The 22537-nt window shown below is 36.9% G+C and overlaps 1 protein-coding gene across 1 annotated transcript in view; it reads left to right on the top strand.

Annotated features, from left to right (window-relative positions):
* HYDIN (HYDIN axonemal central pair apparatus protein) overlaps positions 1-22537 on the top strand; it is a 374533-nt gene that overhangs the window by 93731 nt on the left and 258265 nt on the right. The window contains exon 10 of the mRNA XM_073880040.1: positions 5456-5580. Coding sequence (XP_073736141.1) covers positions 5456-5580 — 125 coding nt within the window. The remainder of the gene's footprint in view (positions 1-5455; positions 5581-22537) is intronic.

Below are 22537 nucleotides of genomic sequence, written 5' to 3'. Positions count from 1 at the left end.
GGAAAAGATCTAAAACTTTTTGATCCGTGTAACTATGAATGTGAATCATTTTCTCCTAATATAGAAATACGTCCAAGGTAAAACGGTGAGCCAACTCAAGGACGAGCCAGGAATCATAAAGACATTAGAAACTCTAGTCCAACATTCCCATTTTACAGATGAAGGAAATAAGACCTGAGAAGGGAAATGACTTATCCAAGTTCCCTCAGTGAGTTAACAGCAAAACCTGGATTAGAACAAACATGGGCCAGTTCTGGGCTTACTTACCCTCGGATCCACTCCTTGCCTTTCCCAGGCTCCATTCAGTATCTCTGGGCGGTTAGCTTTCCTAGCTGCCTCAGCTGAATTGCAGCTGAGTTTGACCACTAGGAGGCCAGTTAACCTGCTTCCTTCTTCAGTCAAACTATGTGCATCTTACCAGAAGGAGATTGCAGAGTAGCAAGGAGCCAGGGCATTTCCCCTCCTCCCTCTCTGACTTCAGCAGAGGCCCCCAGCAGAGGCTGTATCTCCTCTCTGGTTCTGATTCCTGTCGGCCTAGCCTAGCCTGCCATGGTTCCAGCTTCTGCCAGGTTCCCAGAATCTGGTAACACTTCCTCCTCATCTTCTCTCCAGCCCAGGGGTGAGAATCGCTAACTGCTTTTACTAATCCCTGAGCGATTTCATCATCTTAAATTGGGCTTCTCATCTCTCTCATCTTCTGTATAATCAACCTCTCAGTTCAATTCCCTGTTAGCAAATATTTTTGCTTTCCTGTTTAGTTATAGTATCTATTCATGATATAGTAGTTTTTTGTTCCTTCCACAAAATGAATGTTTTCTAACAATGCCATCAATTCTTTGAGCGACCCCAAATCCTTCCAGTAAATCCCTTTTCTGTTTAAGTTCACCAAAGTTGGTTTCTGTTGTTTGCAACTGAGAACCCTGCTGGCTACAATGAGAAAGGGTGTCATTGAACTTGTGGTCACGTTGTATTGAATCAGCGTCTTGGGGGAGATGCCCTGACAAGCGGCCATTCTAAAAAAATGCACAGGTGATTGTGTTGCCCCCACAGGGGTGAGGACCGGTCTTTCAGTTAATATGATTGCCAACATGGTAGAGCAATGGATATACTGTGAGATTTTGAAGTAAAAAACCCAGGGTCTGCTCTTACTCTGATCACTTTAAGTCAATACACAGAAACAATATCTCAGAGAAAATTATTTAAAACACGCATCATATTCTTTTCATTGAAATAACGATTGAATTAATGGTTAGGTTTATAAGTGCTTAGGTTCATATAAATTATAAAAAATAAAATGTTCTTTTTATGTCTGTTGTCCCTATTAGAATGTGAATTTCTCAAATGCAAGGGTTGTATCTATTTTCATTTCTATTTTCCCAGCATCAAATATAGTGCCTAGAAGAAATAAGTGCTCAATAAATGTTTATAGGATGCCTAACCAACAGTATATCCCAAGGCAAAGCTACAACTATAAACCTGTACAATATTTAAAATAAAAAGATGCTCCTAGTACTATAAAATAGGCATAATGTTTTTACGTTAATAAAAGGAGTTGCAGTGTGCTATAAAATATACAGAGAACATAAACCATTACTCTTCAAGTTTATTGCCAGTTTGACCTGAAAGTCTAGTAGGTACCAGAATAATTCTGACTATTAAATTGGGATTAATTTTGGGAGGTGAAATAGAAAAGATTAAGAAGCAATCTCAAAATCCAAAACCTCATGTCAGGAATCAGTTAATAAGAAAGATTGTCTGAAGAAAACATACTAATATTAAATTCCATATTTAATATAACAGGGCCAGTATTTAGCCTTCTGCTAAAATATCGATTCATAAGGATGGAAGAGTTTTAGTTATCAAGAGCAGTTTATAGTGGATTGAACAAAAACTCAAAATCTTTCTTGTGGCTCATGATTTTTCATGAACCCAAGTTCCCTCCCTAATCAAGCATTTAGTATTAATGAGGATATGATATCAAAACCAAACATTTTGGTAGACAGAGCCAGCCTTATACCCTTGAGAAACAATGCCTTTTACCTCTTTGTTAAGAATATTTTCTGATACTTGATCTTTTCTCGCCAGTTTAGCCTGTCTGCCTATAGTAAAATGAAGTACAAAATCAAATTATAGACAATGTTTTAAGTGCCAGAACTGAATACACTCTACCCAATTAACATCTGATTTATTGAGAAAGCTTAGGCAGCTCTAAGTAGCAATGATTGTCCCAGGTGGTTTTTGTGACTACTGAAGAAATTTAGTGTAATATAAACCCAACAGTGAGCACGACAGAAAAGTATCTGTTATATCTGTATAGAATTTGGATTTCTGGAGGTCCTAGAGAAGGGACTCTTTGTCCATAGAAAATTAGCTTAGGTTCTGCCATGCAATACTATCCAATTCATTTCAAAACTCTTCTTTTTGCTACCAAGAAATGTTTGAAAAGAAAATGAAAGTACCATGTAGAAGAAAAAGAAAAAATATTAGGACCTAGGGAGACAAAGATAGAAGAAAATATTAGAACATTGTTCCCAAAGTCAGGAAACTGGGCCCAGTCTTCAGTTCTTAAGATTCTTAATGATGCCATCAGGGAGGAAGGAACTTTTAAGACTATGAGACTTATTTTGGATCACTTACCTTCATCCCAGGAGGCAGAGATTCTTCAGGTACTAAAGGTCTGCTCCTTTTCTGTCCCACCATGATGTTATAAAGATTACTTAATGATTACAGATATTTTTATTTCCCTCTGAAAGTTGGTTGTAATTCAATCCACAACCTCTTTTGAGAGGCTTCTGTGAGTAAAGAACTGTGCATGGAGTGAGAGACACAAAGATGCATCTAATCAGGTGGCTTCCCTGTTCAGGGGTGGTTTGGTTAGGCAGAAAGAACTTGAACTTGCAGGCCGGCTTCCAGCCCCACTCCACCACCACCTAGCTGGGTAACTTTGGGCCAGTCGCTTGCCCTTTTAGAGCATCTGTTTTCTCATATCTAAAGTGCAAATAACAATACCTCCTTTTTTCAGGTTCTTCCCAGGATTAAGAGGATTGGTGTACGTAAGGTACCAGTGTAGTTGGTGCCTGGTATGGAGCCCATGCTCATGGCCGCTTATTTGCTTTCCCTTTCCTGTCATCTCCTGAGTCTATAGCTATCAACAAGAACAGGCATGAAAACTAACTATAGCACATGGTGAACTGAAGTGAGAAGTAAAAACAAAGTTATAGTTATATATAATATATATAATAGTTATATATAATCCAGGAAGATAAGAGGTATCTTTGAGTCCAGGCAGTGATAAGTGACTTTGGAGGAAATATGACCTATGGAGAATGGTAAGTATTCTTGTGTGACCCTAGCAGTTGGGGAATGTCTGTGTAGGGGGCACAGTCTGATTGGAAGGGAGAGGGGGTGCAGTGCTAGGCGAGGTTATGGTGAAGGGAGCAGAGCCCTCCCACCCTGTCCCTCCCCAGCCTCATTTGGAATGTGACCGATAACATGGGACATTTGGACAGATGTATGTGTTTAATGAAAATGCAAAATCTAGTTGGGAGCAGATCGTGTGGAACCTCAAATGCCTAGGACTTTGAGCTTTATTACATAGATTATGAGGACCACTGAAGGTGTTGAACTAGAGATGGATGTGTTATGACCTGTAGATGTTCTTTTTACAGTATCCGTAGAGCAGTGTGAAAGATTGGGAGGAGAATAATAAAAACTTGGAACTCATCTAAACACCCAAGATCATCCTCAGGCTCATCATCCATCTAGAGGCTGCCAGTGGCGGAGATAACAGAAATAATAATAAACATTAGTTTAGCACTTCCTACGTGCCAGGCTTTATTCTAAGCAATTTACCTGTATCGGTTCCTTTAGTCCTCCCTCCCACCCTGTAGAGTAGGTGCTGTCTTTACCCTCATCTTACAGACCGGGAGATTGAAGGTTCAGTGACTCGCCCCAGGGTCATGGCAGAGCTGAGTTTTGAGCTTTTTCAGTTGGCTTCAGACTAGTGACCACTACCCCATAGAACCTCTACAGCAATGCCTGGGGTTCACTGGAGGATTGGTGCTATAGGTGTGGGAAAAGCACAAAGGAATGGGAAGATAAAGAAGTGAAAGTAGAGGAAGATCCAGATAGCCCCAGAGAAAGTTTTCCGTGGTGGGAAGCATTGCAGTGAAGATCTCGGGTACCACCCTGTGCTACCCTTGCCATAGCTCGGTACCCTCACAGAAGGAAGCTTAGGCTTTCAGACATTAAGTTCATTATCTCAGGGAAGATTTCAGGGATGAAACTAAAAAACAATTGTGATAGAAGTAAATAATCAGAAAAAACTTAGCCTGCCAGATACATTGTACAATGCATTACTTTGGAAAAATAGCAATTTAGAGAAGTGAAATGGACCATGAAAATAATTAAATGGGCTGGGTTTTCTATTTAGAAGGAAGAACTCTGTAAGCTATTTAAGGTACCTCATGATCAGATCCAGCTTCTCTCTTGCCACTTCCTTCTAGGGAAATTAAATGAAACGATTTCCTGTTCTCAAATCCACCCTATCACCCCATCATGTCTATGTGCCCAAATTCTATTTTCAAGGCACAGAACTTGTCCCCAGTTTGCCTTTCTAAATGCTCTCCCCTGGTTTCCAGCTTGCTGTCACCCGGGATGCTGACCTGTATGACAAAGGTCAACAGGCTCCTGTGCCTTTGACTTCTGGTTAGGTTCAGCCAGTGGGAGTCCCAGCAGGTGATCAGACAGGAGGATGTGAAGTTAGGGTACTCTCCCCCATAGTTTCTTCCCTGTGAGGCCATCTGGGCTGACTGTCTCTCTTGACTAAAGCTCCTTGCTCCTCATGTAGCAGCATTCTAGTAGGACTCCTGCAAGTTTCAAAACCACTCCTTCTTCTCCTTGGCTCTTTGGGCCTAGAGGTCATAATGGCTTTACTGTTTATAACCCTGGGGGATTGTATCATTTGTAGTCCCCCTTTCCCCCCTGTTAAGTAGACCCTTTGTTAAGCTGCCCTCAAGTTACCCTCATGTGATTGTGTGATCTTTTGGGACTCTGATACAGTTTTCCATTACAAAACCTTCTCTTCATTGAACTGTCACAAAACTTGATTTTTACTCCTCAGAAGGCATTTATCTTTTGCAAATTACAGTATTTGCATACATGTTTTAAGGCCGACCACTGGAATAGCTCCGTGAATGTTAAAAGAATGGCTGAACGGCAAGGGCACAAACAACGTTACCTTATCATTTTAAGTTTTGCTTACACTTGCAGATCTCGTCCTGCTATTTTAACCTTAAAACCGAAGTTCTTTCACATCAGGGGGGAAAGTGTACTTTACTTCTGAATCACCAAATTGTGGTGTCGGTTCTGAGCTTTGCTGCAGCCCAAGAACCCCCATGTCTCCTCACACCAGTCAGGAATGTGCTCTGATAGTGTGTCTCACCATGTGCTGCAGGCCTTTCTCTGTGGAGCCACCTGCCGGAACACTTAACATGGGAGAGTCCATGCAGCTGGAGGTGGAGTTTGAGCCACAGACTGTAGGCAGCCACAGTGAAAGACTTATCGTGCATTATGACACAGGTATGCGTGATTCTTTGTTAAAGGTTCTACATGTTAAGAAAGGTCAGATGGAAAATGTGGTGAAGCAAAATGGGAAATGGTTACTTTGGCTGCATTAAAGTAAGCTAAGATCCACAAGGTAAAGAACCAAAGAATGAATGTCTCCCACAGAAATAATGTTGAGCCAGATATAAATCCCACCAGACTGGTTCCTCTAGAAATACAGCTCTCAGGAAGGAAACTACACCATGAAGTCATACCAGTAGCTTAATGTTATTTATATGTAATGAAACTTGAGGGTAACTGAATAGGCCATGGGTTTTCCACTTGATTTATTACTACATTTGTCTCACGTTTAAAAAATGTAAACCCCAGTTCGGAATGTTCTCCTGTGTGCTGACCAGTCTGTGTAAGATCCAGTTGCCTTAATCCTTAGAATGTGCATCATCTTACTTAAATGTAGTTCTGTGTCTATTGCCTCCAGCATTTTCTTGAAGGCCACAGTCTACATAATCATGAAAATTATACATTGTTTTTGCCAATATTTAATTTATGGTCATGTATGCTGCATGTAGATTATGCAAGTCTCCAAAGTTGGTTGTTAAATTAATATTTTATTTTGGCAATGGTAATGCCAAAATTAATATTTTACCATTGCCATTTATTATTTCATGATTTATTATTTCATGATTTTTCTCATTTCCTGCTCCCTTCTATTTTACCCATTCATGTTTATTGACCCAGAGTATCTGCATCGAAGGGCATTGTAGGCAGAAAACACAAGTGCACAGCCAGGGGAAGAGAAGCAAATGAGATCTAGGTCACAGTTCAGAGTTTTTGGCTTTGTGGATACATATCTGAGCAGGACAGTTCAAGTCCTTGCCTAAGGACCTGTGGTGAAGTGGTCCAAGTTCCACGTTGCCCAGCGTAACGACAATGCATGTCCAGTGGTCCAACCTGTGTATCTTATCTTTTAGTTTAGGTCAGAATTCACTGGCTGCTAGCAAGACAAACCTAACCTGAACTGGCTTAAGCAAAAAGGGGAAAGTTTTGACCCATATAATCCAACAGAGGAAGGTAAAAAGAACACATCAGGAACGTGCATCTTTCCAGAGTAGTTGTGCCATTTTACAGTCCCACCAATAAAGCCTGAGACTTCCGATTGCTTCACATCATTGCTGATAAACTCAGCGTTGTCTTTTTTTTTTATTTTATTTTATTATGTTATGTTAATCACCATACATTACATTATTAGTTTTTGATGTAGTGCAGTGTTGTCTTTTTTTTTTTTCTGCTACTGATGTGGGAAACAAAGGCAGAAAAAAAATTATTAAATTTCCTTACTACCTACAGCCCATTGACAAGTTCTTGAAACAGGCAAAGTGACCTTCCTCTAGGGACTCAGCTGCCTCGATGTTAATACTTTGCTAAGGGCAAAAGGCATTCCTAACCTAACACCACCACCCCCCAAGCAAATCTAATTTAACATATAAAAATTCCTTTGAAAACTTCCTTTATCTCTAAAACCTCCAAGATATGTTTTGGCAATCATCCCCCAAGCATATGGCTCACTGATATACATCTGAAGGGTCTCATGACTAAGGTTTTATTAGACGGTAATAAATGAGCTTTTTCCAACAATAACTAGCCCTCTCAGGATCCTGGAAACCTTGCTTCCAAAATTCCTTAGAGACTTACACTATCCCTAACCCCCTCCCATCTTGAAAGTATATAATGGGCCCCTCCTCATGACCCTGGTGCAGCTCTTTCTGCCCGCAGGTCCTGTCCCCGTGTTTTAATAAAATCACCTTTTTGCACCAAAGACGTCTCAGGAATTCTTTCTTGGCCATCGGTTTCGAACCCTAACTTCGTCTTTCCTACATAACTACTACATAGTATTGTCTTGTTCATTTTAGACATACTAGTAGTGTAAAGCTATGTCTTCTAGCGGTTTTAGTTTTCATCTAATGATTAATGATGTTGAGCACCTTTTCCTGTGCTTACTGGCCATTCATATATCTTTTTTAATGAAGTGTCTGTTCAAGCCTTTTGCTCATTTTTATTGAGTTTTTTCTTTTATTAATTTGTAAGAATATTTTATAACTTGATATTTTGAATCCTAATCATTTGTCAATATGTATTGTTAATATGTTCTTCCAGTCTGTAGCTTGCCTTTTCATTTCCTTCATATTTCTTGATCAGCAGAAATTTTTAATTTTTGTAAATGTTGACATTATCAATGTTTTTCCTTTAACGCATTTTGCCTCCTTGCTAGGAAATCATTACCTTCTCAAGGATCACAAACATAGTCTATGTTTACTTTTAAAAGGGTAATAGTTGTAGCTTCTTTGTTTAGATTGATGATTTATCTTTGATTTCATATTTATATATGTGTGAGGTAGGGACTGTGTTTAATTTTTTTGTTAAAGATTTTATTTATTTATTTGACAGAGAGAGCAAGACAGCGAGAGAGGGAACACAAGCAGGGGGAGTGGGAGAGGGAGAAGCAGGCTTCCTGCTGAGCAGAGAGCCCAATGTGGGGCTTGGTCCCAGGACCCTGGGATCATGACCTGAGCTGAAGGCAGATGCTTAACGACTCAGGCACCCCAGGACTGTGTTTAATTTTTTCCCCCTATATGGATTCTTGACTGTTCTCCCTTCTATTGTTCTGGAATTCCAACCAGTTACTCTGTTATTCTGTTTCTTAGTCTATTATTACTCTTATTTATTCCTTTTTTAATAATAGATTAACATTTTTAAAAAAGATTTATTTATTTGAAAGAGAGAGAGAGCAAGAAAGTAGGGGGAGGGGCAAAGGGAGAAAGAGAGAATCTCAAGCAGCCTCCATGTTAAGTGTGGAGCCCAATGCGGGGCTTTGATCCTGGGACCCTGAGATCATGACCTGAGCTGAAACCAAAAGTCAGACACTTAACCAACTACACCACCCAGGTGCTCCGATTATTTATTCCTTTTAACCTCTATTTTATTTTTTCCATTTCTTTGTCTTTGTAAAACTTGTCTGAATACTTTTTTCTCCTCTATTCTCCTTCTTCCATGATGTCTCATCTGCTGAGTTTTAATTTTTCAATTGTATTTTCATTTCTGAAATTTTATTTGGTTCTTGATTCAATCTATTCTTAAATCTGACTACTCTCTTTTATTTTTCAAATTTCCCTTTTAGTTCTTAAATATGTTAAGTATTGTTATTTTCATTTTTCTGAGCATTTAAATATATTAAATCTGTTTATTTAGTTTGCTGTTTATTATTTCTGATGGTTTTCAACCATGATATCTGTAGGGGAGGAAGAATATCTTTTTCCTCCACTCTTCCAGGGTTTTGGCTGGGGCCCCTGTACAAAAGACAGATTAAGAAGAGAAAAACATACAAATTTATTTAATGTAAGTTTTCCTTTGATGCATGCAGGCCGAGTCCAGGGACTCAGAAGGTTCCGCAGGATTGGCCAAGAGGGCCCTTGGCTTCACGTAGGATGGAAATCAAATGTGAGCCCACAGGAAGTGAGAGCAGAGCTTAGTGAAGATATGGAGAGAGCAGATACAGATGGAGCTTCTGGGATCAGAAAGGAATAGAGGGAGTCTTGTCTTTGTTGGGGTCTGGTATACATGTCCCCTCAGGCATCCAGGAACTGGTTAGAACAAAGATCAAGGCCCAGGTATTATTCCTTGGAGCCAGTGGGCTGTGGCATCGAGATATCTGGAGCCCTGTTCTGGAATGTGCATATGATGGCTTCCTCAGGTCATTCTCACCTGGTTCTTCCTTAGATGTTATCCATTCTAGAGAAATCATTAACGCTTTGTCCCTTACAAGGAGGACATTCTGAGGCATGTGTAGTGGGGTGGGGGTGTAGGTCCTGGCAAGAACAGAAGCAGGAGAAGGAGCAAAAGCAGATTTTTATGGAGTCCTTCTGTTTCCCTATCTCCTCTAGGGATGGGAGCTTTGGTAAGGAAATGAAGACCTGAAGGAGTGGTTAAATTTGAGTTGTTTTTTGGCTAGGTTTTGATGAAGAGTAGAGAGTTGTGGAAAAACATGTTAGGACCAGAAAGGGTATTAGCTAAGTGTGGTAAACTTGGGAAAACAGCAAGGCCTATTCGTTCAGATTCCTCTCAGTGTCCCTCTGTCTTTGCAGACAAGGGTGCTCCTTTCATCTAAGTATAGGAAGGCACTTTTCACATGAAGGTTTTACAGCCTGTTTTGGCGGAAGGTCAGAAAATCCTTCCTGACCATTTCTCAGGTTCCTTCAGCTTGAAATACTCAATGTGACAAGGTGTGCCATATTTTGCGATAGTGTGTCCTGAACCTCATCATATCTTATGCTCTTTCATGTTTTGTGAATTTTGGAGTTAGCATCCCCACTTTGGGCAGGCCCTAGACTTTATCTCCTGTCATATGCATACAACTCTGTAGTTAAAGCAGGAGTTTAAGGGTTAACAAAAGCCATTAGGACAAAAGACAGCCTTGGCACTACACTATTTCCTGCAATTCTTCACTTTGATGTTCTTATTTTCTGGTAGGGTTAGTGATGAATTTTAAAGTAGTTTAAAAAATATTTTATCAACTATTTTAGTTATTTCAATCTCCAGTTTAATTTGCTGCTTAAAACTGACTCTGTCTTTTTTCACATCGTTCAGCATTGTTTATAGAGTAGTTCATCCTTCCCTACTGTTTTATAAATCCTCTCTATGTAGCATAGTATAAATATGGTTTCTCTCTATATATTTAGGTTTTCTGTAGTTTCTCTCAGCAGTAGTTTTCTGGATGGAAGTCTTGAACATTGTGGTTGGATTTATTCCTCTATATTCATTATTTTTTATGTTTATTATTTACATATGTAATTTTTATTACATTTTTTATTGAGGTATAATCTAGATACAATAAGATGCACAGTTCTTCAATGTACAGTTTGATGAGTTTTGACAAGACCTGTGTGTTGACCTCTCCATTAAGGATAGAGAACATCCCTGGCTTCAGAGAGTCCCCTCATGCTCTTTCCAGTCAGTCCCTCCATCCCCATCCTAGACATTCTGAGTCCCATCACCCTAGTGTCATGTTGCTCATTCTTGGACTTCAAATAAATGTGCTCAGTAGAGTATATACTCTTTTGTGTCTGGTTTCTTTCACTCAACATTATGTTTTTGAGATGTATTCATGTTGTGTGTATCAAATTCCCTTTTTTACTCTTGAGCAGTATTCCACTGTATGCTTATCCATGGTCCATTCGTTCTCCTGGTAATGTAACTTTAGTTTGTTTGAAGTTTGGGGTTATGAATAAAGCTCGAATAACCATTCTTGTACAGGTTGTGTGTGTGTATGTGTGTGTAAACATATGTTTTTTATTTCTCTCAGGTAAATGTTTAGGAGTAGGGTTGCTGGGTCATAGAGTAGGTATATGCTTAACTTTCTGAGAAACTTCCAGTTTTCTAAAGTGGCTTGAAGCATTTTACATACCCCCGCCCCCCCAGGTGATGGATAGGTCTTCTAGTTACTCTACATTCTCATCAACTCTGGGTCATTGTCAGCCTTTTAATTTTAGTCATCCTGGCTGCAAAGTTATTATTAGCCAAATATCAACAAAAGCAAAGTTATTATTAGCCAAATATCAACAAAAGTTTTATTTTTTTATATTTTGTTTTTAATTGGCATTTCTCTAATGACTAATAATGTCGAGTATCTTTTCATGTGCTTAAGACCATTTTTACGTATTCTATTCTAAAGTGTGTATTCAGATTTTTTTGCCTATTCTTTAGGAAGTTGTTTGTCCTTTTGTTATTGACTCATAGTTTTTTTTATATATTCTCAATACAAGCCTTTCAGAAATAATTATTGTAAGTATCTCCTAACAGTGGATTATCTTTCTAATTTTCTTACTAGTGTCTTTTCATTAGCAAAAGAATTTAATTTTGATGAAGTACAGTTTATCACTTCCTTTATAACTAGAATGGTATTTTTCTTCTAATTTTATTTTCTAAATTTGGGGGGATATATCAAAAAGGAGTTGAATTTTATGTATTGATCTTTTATGTCTTCAAACCTTGATAAATTAACTCAGTGACTCCTAGTTTATCTGTAGATGATTTTGGATTTTGTATATACACAATCAGGTCATCTGCAAATAATGATAGTTTTATTCTTTTTCAATCCTTAAGCCTTTTATTTCTTATTCTTTCTTGCACAGCTAGGCCTTTATCAGGGTTTAATGGAAATGATGATGGCAAACATCCTTCTGTTGTTCTCAGTCTCAGAGCAGAAGTTCTCACTATTTCATCATGTAATATGATGTTTTTAATGGACACTCTCTATCCAATTAAGAACATTTCCTTCCATTTCTAGGTTTCTAAGACCTTTAATTTTGAATGGGTGTTGACTTTCATATATTACTTCTTCTGCATTTTTGAGATGATCATATATTTCACCTTTTCATGTAATGGCTTTGTCTTTGGTCTGAAAAAACAAATTGGTCTCATAAAACAAGTTGGGAATTATTCTACTTTTTTATTCTCTGGAAGTGTTGTCATTTCTAATATTCATCTTATTTCTTTAAGTGTTTGAAAAAGTCGCTTTTCAAGCTATCTGGGCTTAGAGCCTTTTTTGGAGGTTTTAGTTATTCAGTTATTCAGTTTATTTAGTACATTTAGAGCTACTAAGATGTTTCTATTTTTTTCTTGTGTAATTTTTGGTAAATTTTTTCAAGGAATTTTTCAGTTTAATATAAAATTTTAAATTTGTTTGCATAAAATGTTCATAAACTTTGTGATGTCTGTAGGCTCTATAGTGAATCTCCTCTTTCATTATTGATATTGGCAATTTGTGTCTTTTCTCTTCCTTCCTTCCTTCCTTCCTTCCTATGTCCCACCTTCCTACCTTCCTACTTTTCTTACTTTCTTTTTTCATTCTTGAATTTCAACAAAAGCCTTTGTGTTGCCAGTGTTGATAGTGGATAAAAATGAAAAATATGAATGTTAATAAATTCAATCAGTGATATATTTTTTCCATCTGGATCTCTGTATCTTTGTGAGGTATCATTTTCATTTATGTCAGCCCCTAAAATTAAGTATTGGAAAAATTGTGGCCTTAGAATTATGTTTGGATTACTTTATCACAAGGTATTTTAAGTCAGGAGTTTAAAAAAATGAAGCATTGTCAATTTTTGTTGGTAAACCTAATTGTTGATGAACATACCAAATTATCATTGATTTTATGAAAACAATGAATCGTGGATCACTACCTCAAAAACTAATGATGTATTGTATGGTGATGAACATAGTAAAAAAAAAATCATTCATCTTTAGCTCAGTGTTTTAAATATTTTGAATCATATTTTTAATACATTTGACATGTGAGTACTCTAGTATATAGTATAATTATAAACGAACAAATACATAGGGTGGTGGTATAATGTCAAAAAATTTTATTTGGTTGGGTTTTGAGACCCAACAGTTTAGAGTGCTCAAAATCAATAGAATCAAAGCTTGAGAGAAGACTTAACTAATAATCAAATCCAGTCCTTAGGTTTTACAAATGAAAAACTGAAGCTTTAAGAAATTAAGTGGCTTGCCCAAGGTCACATGAGTAGCAGAAGTGCAATTAGAACCCAGGCTCAGACTCTAACCTCCTGTGCAGTGCTTTTTCCACCAGAGCGAATCATCTCCCCAATCTCTCATACCACTACCTATGTACTTTTACTCCCTTAATCTCTTGACTATGAAATACAGCTTTCAGTGGTCTTCAATCTGTATTTTAACTTTTGGGTCAGTATTTGGATTGACACCCATACTTACATTCTTAGTCATGTGCTAAAGGAAACAAATATTTGTGTATTAAAATTTAATCACCATGGCAAAGTTAATTTCCACCCTGTGAGGTTCTGGTGTCAACTTTGGTTCACAAAGTAATTTCCTAAAGATGCAGATAGAGGTAAACTATCTTGTAGCATTTTTCTTTACATGAAATGAACTGCTGATAAGAATATGCTTTCATCTTTATTGTGGGTTGTCAGTGACCGGAACCTATAACCTTTCATTAGTGAAAAACAGTAATGACTCTAAACACAATTAATCATGGAGCTTTTCGAAGCCATGATCATTGCCTTCTCATTTCACTAAATAAGCATCTGATTGAGCTTTCTGCAGCTGTTTGAAGTGTGAATTGATTTGAGGAGGGAAATTTAGCATGGATTTCTTTTCATACATCCTCAAACAATGTTCCAGAAGGAGGAACATTGATAATCCCCAGTGGGAAGTACTCAATCACGTTTCTTTTTTTTTTTTTTTAAAGATTTTTATTTATTTATTTAACAGAGATAGAGAGCATAAGTAGGCAGAGCGGCACACAGAGGGAGAGGGAGAAGCAGGCTCTCCACCGAGCAGGGAGCCCAATGTGGGGCTCGATCCCAGGACCCTGGAATCATGACCTGAGCTGAAGGCAGCCGCTTAACCAACTGAGCCACCCAGGCACCCCACTCAATCACATTTCTAACAGTTGTGTTTATGCCCTTCAGTTGCTGGTCCTCCATTGTATAGAAATTCTTGATTAAATGCAGCTAGGAGATTCTTCTTTTAATTAACCAGAGTTTGAACTAGTGCTCTAGAATTAAGGAGGTTGAGTGTAAATTTCACCAATATCTAATATTTTACTCATCAATATTTACCTGAACCATAACTCTCCCGTGCTTTCTTCCGTATATGGCTTTTTGTGGTGAAACCAAGTTTGTTTAGGGAATTGATGTTACCCCAGAAATGATTTCATTACCTTTTTATTATATCCTAAAAGAGCAGAACTGAAATAACTTGATACCTTTTACAAACTGATTCTTCCAGAAGAGATTAAGAACACAATTACTCAAGATTACATTTTTTTTAAGATTTTATTTATTTATTTGACAGAGACACAGTGAGAGAGGGAGCAGAAGCAGGGGGAATGGGAGAGGGAAAAGCAGGCTTCCCGCTGAGCAGGGAGCCCAAAGTGGGGCTCGATCCCAGGACCCTGGGACCGTGACCTGAGCCGAAGGCAGACGCTTAATGACTGAGCCACCCGGGTGCCCCAAGATTACATTCTTAAAAACAAGATAAAACAAAACTAGAAACAAAACATGAGTATACTAATTCTATCATTTTCAATAAAACTGAGATGTGAAAATATTGTTTGACTATTGAAAGACAGATAAATGGTTAATTGCTTAAGTTTTACACTTTTTAACTGGGTAGTGAAAAACTTTAATCTAGGGGTTCAAGGAGATATTAGTATTTAGAACAGGCTTTAAGAAAAAAGATACTAAACCTTTGGTTACTTGAATGAACCCTAGAAGTAGGAGCATAGAAGTGTTTTTTTTTCCATGCCTGGTGAGGTTGCTGTCACCTTAGAGGTGACATTAACCACAGGCATAATCAGGAAATGGAGCTGTTGCACTTACTCAGCATTTTTAAAGTATTATGTCTCTTACTGAAGAGGAGATATTTCAATTCAGAGTCAGAAGTTGGCAAATAGGCTCTTTTCCCCCAAAGGCATCATGATGTATTATTAAAGATACAAGTAATCATAATATTAGTACTTTACAGGATAGCTTTATAGTCAGTTATATATTGTACTCTAATAAACCATAAAGAAGTTCTTTTTTTCTCCTAAAGGCCAATAAAGGAATACCAAAATAGAACATAGTAAGTAATTGAGTGGTTTTGGCTAAGATCAAGTGCAATATGTTATCTTACAGTTGAAACTACTAAATAATATGTATCTGAATATATCTGTGCAGACTTACCTGCATAAGCTTTGTTTCAATGGTGTGATTATTATGATTAATTATAAGTGTGTGCTATTATAATTAGAAAACCTAGCAAAACATAGTTATGGTAAAAGAGTAAATGTTTTAACATGGCTTCAGAGGCAATGGAAACATTCCTTGACCAAGTTTCCTTTTCTTCATTTCTTCTTCCATAGCTTAGGATAGGGAATAGCAGAAGTTTGGATGCACGGATGGTCAAGGATTGTTTAGGAGGTTGGAATGAGGTTTCTATAAATTACATAGCAGGTGAAGACTCGAGTCATTAGATACTCGTATTTAAAAGGACATTAGAGGACATCTCTTAACTCCATTATTTTATTTAAAAAAAACTTTTGATGTATAGTTGACATACAGTGTTATATTAGTTTCAGGTATACAACATAATGATTTGGCATTTATATACATTACAAAATGCTCAAGTGTAGTTGCCATCTGTCACCATAGAAAATTATTGTGGTATCATTGACTATATTCTCTCTGCTGTACTTTTCATTCCTGTGACTGATTTTATAACTGGAAGTTTGTACCTCTTAATACCCTTTACTTCACTCCCCCCTTACCTCTTGGAGCCAGCAGATTGTTCTCTGCATTTATATAAAACCCTTTATTTTAGAGATGAGTAAACTGAGGCCCAGAAACATTAAATGACTATACACCTAAGTAAAGCTGGAACTTGAACCCAGGTTTTTGGCATCTCCAAGGCCAGCATACTTTCTGTAATCCTACACCGCCTTCCCTGTAGATGGAGAATACTGACTTTGACGTTGCCACTGATGTGCTGGGTAAGCTCAGCCAAGCAAGTCTCAGAAGCTGTTTCCTGAACCCTTCAAAGAAAGAGCACTTCTGAAGAAGTTTGATTCAGCAGTTCACTTGCATGGTGAATTTGACCCTGCTGTGACCAAGAGATGAGAAACACTCTTTCTGCCAACTTGCTAGTTCCTAGAGAATCTATGGCTCCACGCATATATTTTATTTATTGCCCTGTGTTGTCTGAAAGTACTGAAACCACTGTATAGCTAGCTTCATTTTTTTTTGTAAACTTAGTTTTGTTCATATTTTTTTTTTGCTTGATTCATAGTAGCAAAACTAACAAAAGCTAATGAGACTTCCACAAAACGTATTTTTACCAGGACATTATAAATGACAGTGGCTAAATTCATCTACCGGGATCATAACATTCAACCCCAGAAACCAAATCGGAAGGCGAGTGGGAACAGGCCCTGCAAAGAGACCCAAAAATGCCAATGCTGGGGAACAGCAAACTTGTCTGTTCTGGCAGGCATAACATCCCTTCATCCTACCAGTTTTGTGAGTAGCTAGGGGTTAGGAGCCCTTTCTAAGGTTGTCTTCATGAGAATGGGTGTACAAAGCAAGTCCCTAAAGCTGTGGAGACAAGAGTTATTGCTTCCTTTACTTTGTGGATCTGATGATTTTTGGAAGATGGATTGAAAAAAAAAATCAATATCAGATGGTTTTCAAAAAGAGTGTAGTGGCTTTTGCTGTATTTCTGGAAGGAACAGTTTTGCAGTGAGCAACTCAAATTGATGACTTTAGTCCCTCTGACCCTGAGATTTGTATGAACTAAGCCCTTGGATCTTTCTCCTTCATTAGACTTTCAAACAATGAAATACTTCAAATAGCCACAGAAGCACAGAAATAATGTAATCAACCACGATTATATTTAATACATCTCAACATTTTGCTATACACGTTTCTTTCAGATGTTTTATTTTACGGATAACTAAACTGATTACAGATTTGAAGTCATCTCATTACTTATCCTGATCTAATTCCCACGGCTTGGTCCTCAGAGGAGCTGTATTGGGTTCATTTTTATGGTATTTTTTTATCTACCCATAAGTCATGTTATTGTCTCAAGTAGTTTTTTTTTCTTTTTAAAGGTTTTATTTATTTGAGACACAGCGTGAGTGAGGGCCTGGGGAGAGGAGCAGAGAGGGAAGGAGAGGGGTAAGCAGACTCCACGCTGAGCGTGGAGCCATACTCAAGGCTCGATCTCATGACCGTGAAATCATGACCTAAGCTGAAACCAAGGCGGCCACTTAACCGACTGAGCCACCCAGGCACCCCGCTTGAGTAGTTTTAAACTTGATATAAATGGTATCATACTGTATATACCATTTCCCAACATGACTTTTTGATTCAGCATTTCATTTTAAAGATCTAAACACATACACCCATATAGCTCTGATTCATTTTAACTAATGCAACACGCTCCAGCATGTGAACATGCTATAATCTATTCTCCTATTGAATATTAGGAGGTTCTTCCTAGTATTCTGCTATTAGAAACAATACCACAATGAGTATCTCTGTATATGTCTTGTGCAGCTGTATGAGATTTTAAGAAGTGCAATTGCAGTGTTATAGGGCAAGTGTATATTGAGCTTTACTGGAAACTAAATTGGTTAGTCAAGTGGTTGTACCAGTTTGTATTTTCATCAGCACTATATGGAAATTCTTGTTTTTCCACATCCTTACCATATAGTTCCAAAACAGCATTGCCAAACTATTTGATTTTTGTTAATCTGATGGTTGTGAGATAGTATTTCGTTTTATATTTCTCTCATTACTAGTGCTATCTGGCAGCTTTACAATGTTTCCCTGAAGACCCTATAATCCTTTATTATGTTAAAGTTTTGGATGAGTAATGTGTTCATGTGTTCAAAACTTAAAGCAATATCTTAAAAGTATACATTGAAAGGTGTCATTTCTACTTTGCCTCATTCACCCCACCCAGCTCTTATTTTATTCTGGTGTTTTTATGCACATAGATGCAAACATGAATGCATGTTCTTATTTTCCCTCCTTACATAAAAATAGCACACTATGTGAATTGTTCTAAACCTTACTTTTTTCCACTTAATCATATATCCTGGAGATCTTTCCATATAACCCTGTACTTTTATACCTTCATGGCATTCCACTTTTAGATGTAACACAGAGTATTTAGCCAGTCTTCTCTTGGTGGGTACTTTGGCTGTTTCTACTCTGCTGATCTTATTCTAACTCATCTACAGGATAAATTCCTAGAAGTGGGCCAGAGGGTAAGTTGTTTTGTAAGCTTGATAGATATTTTAACGTGTCACCAAACTTAGTCCATGAGTGAGGAAAAATGGTATCATTTTGCATTCCCATGGCAATGTATAAAAGGGCCTTCTCCCCACAGTCTTGGCAACAGATTACGTTCTCAAACTTTTGTTCTACCCAATGTATTTGGGGGAATGTTATATAAATACAACTTTAGTTGTGTCACTTTTATTATGAGAGAAGTTGAGCATCTTTTAACACATATAGGGGGCCTATATATTTCTTTTCTTACAACTCTGTCCCATTCTTGTACTGGATTGTCTTACTGATTTCTAAGACTTCTTTACATATTTGGGGACTTAATTCCCTTGTCTCAGATATGAGTTGCAAATATTTTGGCCACTTTTTCTTTTGTTTTTACTTACATTTTTGCAGCATGCAAAATTTCTTTTTTCTTTTTTTTTAAAGAAGTTTCCATGCCCAGCATGGAGCCCACTGTGGGGCCTGAACTCACAACCCTGAGACCAAGACCTGAGCTGAGATCAAGAGTCGGACACTTAACTGACTGAACCACCCAGCCACCCCAAAATTTCTTTTTTCATTTTTATGTAATCACATTTCTTAATATTTTTTAGAGGAATCTGGATTTTGAGACATGGTTAGAAAACTTTCCCCTCAAAAGTTACAAAGAAGTTTTCCTGTGTATTGTTCTACTTTTATGGTTTCATATTGAACACTTAAATATTTTATTCATTTGGCATTTATTCTATTGTTAGATGGGAGTTATGTTTCTCCATATGGTTACCAAGTTGTCCCAGTAGTGCTTTTTTTTTTTTACAAAGTTTATTGTTATGCCAATGATTTGAGATGCTGCCTTTATAATATAATAAATTCTAGCATGTTTTTGGGCCTCTTTTGACTTTTTATTCTATTCCATCAATCTTTTAATGCTGACTTAATTACTGAGACTTTATACTATGTTTTAATTCTATCAGTTCCCAAAGGATAATGACAATAATTCACAGTTTACAAAGCTCAGCAAACCCTTGTTAGTTCAAATACTGCTGGAAACTAAAGCAAAAAGAATGTCATAAAAGGAGTCAGAAGAAAAAAAAAGACACATTACTTAAATGGCACACTAATAATGCTGATGGCAAATTTTTCAGCTGAAATTATGGAAACCGTAAGACAGTAATGTGATATTATTTAAGTGCTTCAAGAAAAATAAGGCTAATTTACAATCCTTTGCCTATTGAAAATATCCTTAAAAATGAAGACAAAACAAAGATGTTTGTAGACAAACAAAAAAAGTCTAAAAAACTATAAATTCATGGTTGACATTTTTCCCCCTTCATCACAGTGAAGAAGCCATTCCATTTTTTTTTTTTTTTTTAGTTTCCATTGCTCCAGTTGAAAAGTTAGCTGTAATTCTAACCATGGGTCCTTTGAAGATAATATGTCTTTTCCTCTGACTGCTTTTAGGACTTACTCTTTGTCTTTGATTTTCTTTAGTTTCACTACAATATATTCATATATTAATTTCTCCACTTGACATCATTTGGGCTTTTTGAATTGTAAACTGATGATTTCAATCAATCCTAGAAAACTCTTAACCATCAGCTCTTGAAATACTGTCTTTGCTTCATTTTATCTTTCCTTTCCTTCTAAGTTTCCAATTAAACACTTATACCTTCTCACTCCATCTGCCTAGGATTTTAGTCATCCATTGTTCATTTTTCATATATTTTTATTTCTTCATATTGCCTTTTGTGTTTTCTGAACCATGTTCCATTTTGCTAATCTCTTCATAAAATTATTAAAATTATTTTATTAATCTTATTCATAGAGATTTAAAAATTTAGGTGATTTTATTTTATTTCTATAAGAGCCTAGTATGGCTCTTTTCCAACTTTTCTAGATCTTTGTTTGATTTCCCACTCCTTGGATATAGTTTCAAGGTCATCCTTTGTTTCTTTAGACATAGTTGGTTTACAATCTATATGTGATGATTCTAGTATATAATTCTTTGTTAATCTGTTTCTGTTTTTCTTATATCTGCTGGTTCAAACAAATGGAGTTTTGTTTCTTGGCATGCCTGGTTATGTTTGGATGTGTATTTTTAAAAATGTTGAAAAATTTGAAACTTTGGATATAAGTACTTTCCTCCAAAGAGAAGTGAGTTGCTCCTGCTAGGTTTCTGAGAGTGAAACCAGTCCATGATCACCAAATCCAAGGACTGAAGTTCTCTCCAATCATAGACAATTCCAGCATAATATTTAACTCTGAATTAGGGCTAATCTACTTCTAATTCAAACTCATCTTGAGGGTGCAGTCCTCTGAGGATAAGCTTGTTGTGGAGAAAGTCTTTTTGTTTGTTTTAAGCCCCCCTTTCTGTAGACTTAGGGTTTTGATTGCCATCCCTCCTGCCTGCCCAGGAATGATAGCTCAGCATTGCCAAGAGTACCATATCCTTGGGTCAAGACTTTCTTCCATGCTCACTGATCTCTTTGGTCCTATTTTCCTTTAATTTTTGGGCTGATAGTTCCTTACTATCACGATGGCTCTGAAGTGACCTTAAGAAGATGCTTGTTCATATTTTGTCCAGATTTTAAAGTTATTTTAACAGGAAAGTCTATTAACATACTTTATCATTGCTAAAAAAAGAACATTACCTATGTCTCATTTTAAATAGTATGTTGAGCCAGACCTATTTATGGTTGCCTTAGTTTCTTTAAGAAAGGAGCTACTTTTAAAGGGAAGATGGAAGTTGAGGTTAAAAATGTAATTTAAAAAAATATAAACTTATTTTTATTTATTTTTTATTTTTTAAAGATTTTATTTATTAGAGAGAGAGAGAAAGCACAAGCAGGGGGAGTGGCAGGCAGAGGGAGAAGCAGGCTCCTCGCTGAGCAAGGAGCCCGATGAGGGACTTGATCCCATGACCCTGGGATCATGACCTGAGCCAAAGGCAGACACTTAACTGACTGAGCCACCCAGGCATCCCTATAAACTTATTTTTAAAAGCCATAAAGGAAAGAATTAGACTATATAAGGACTAAGAGAAAAGAGACTTATTCAGAAAAATAAAAGTCATGGAGAAGTTCATATATCTAGTGGAGGAAAAAATTGCAACATGAATGACAGAACTTATTTTTTAATATCAAAAAAGTCTCACAAATCAATAAGCAAAAGGTAAACTTCTCAAAAGGAAAATGAACAAGGCTATAATAGGCATCTCACAGAAAAAAGTCTTTAAAATTCTTTAATCTATGAAAAGATGTTCAACATCATCCATAACTAAGACTATGCAAATTAGAACAACAATGATTTCTCACTTATCATATTATTAAATTTAGCTCATCAGAAAGTTTGAAAGTTGAAAGAGTACATACTTTTATTTAGGAGGGGAGTACATGAAAATATTAACAGCTCTTACCTTTGAAAGGCTGGCCTAGGATTGAGTGAAGGGGAGAAGACATTTTATTTTCACAGTATATGCTTTTATAGTATTTGGGAAAATTTTACTTTATACATTTTTACAGAAAAGTTTAAAATTTTAGAGTCAAATGCCTACTTTTTCTTTAAATTTTGGGGAAAGTTTTTCTGTGTTCAAAGTGATGGAGCATAAAGGATGTTTGAGCTGTATAAAGCATTATTAATTTACTAAGTGCCTGCTTGGTTAATACAATGGTGAGTGGAACAGAAATGTTTGCTAAAAAATAAGGCACAAGTGCTTATGCTTTCTGGGTTCTGATTAAAATTACAACAGCACAGATCCACAGGACGTTCCTTGTATTTAAGTATTTCCTTTTTCTACTTTGATGTCCAAGTGAGGCAGCAGCTGTGACATTGCAGTAATCAGGTAGAACATAGTTTATACATTTGTGTCTCCTTGGAAGCCCAAGGGGCCTCATGTTTTACCTAGAATCAAGGGAATTGGTGCATCTTGAACGAAATCAGGAACTTAAATTACTATGCTGAATAAAGGTGTTCTTAACATTAAATTTTTAAAAATTTACACATAGCTTTGGTCTTTCTATTTTGTTTTCTTTCTATGTAACTACTCCCTAGATATGTGTGAGTGTGTGATTTTTGTTTTAATTGCTGTTGAAGGAAGTGATTCCTTTTAAATAGTT

This window comes from Callorhinus ursinus, unplaced genomic scaffold (genome assembly GCF_003265705.2).
Source record: "Callorhinus ursinus isolate GAN/ISIS: 27379988/994484 unplaced genomic scaffold, GSC_fseal_2.0 scaffold37, whole genome shotgun sequence".
Lineage (NCBI taxonomy): Eukaryota > Metazoa > Chordata > Mammalia > Carnivora > Otariidae > Callorhinus > Callorhinus ursinus.
The sequence above is the reverse complement of the archived record's forward strand: the minus strand, read 5'-3'. Positions and strand labels throughout refer to the sequence as shown.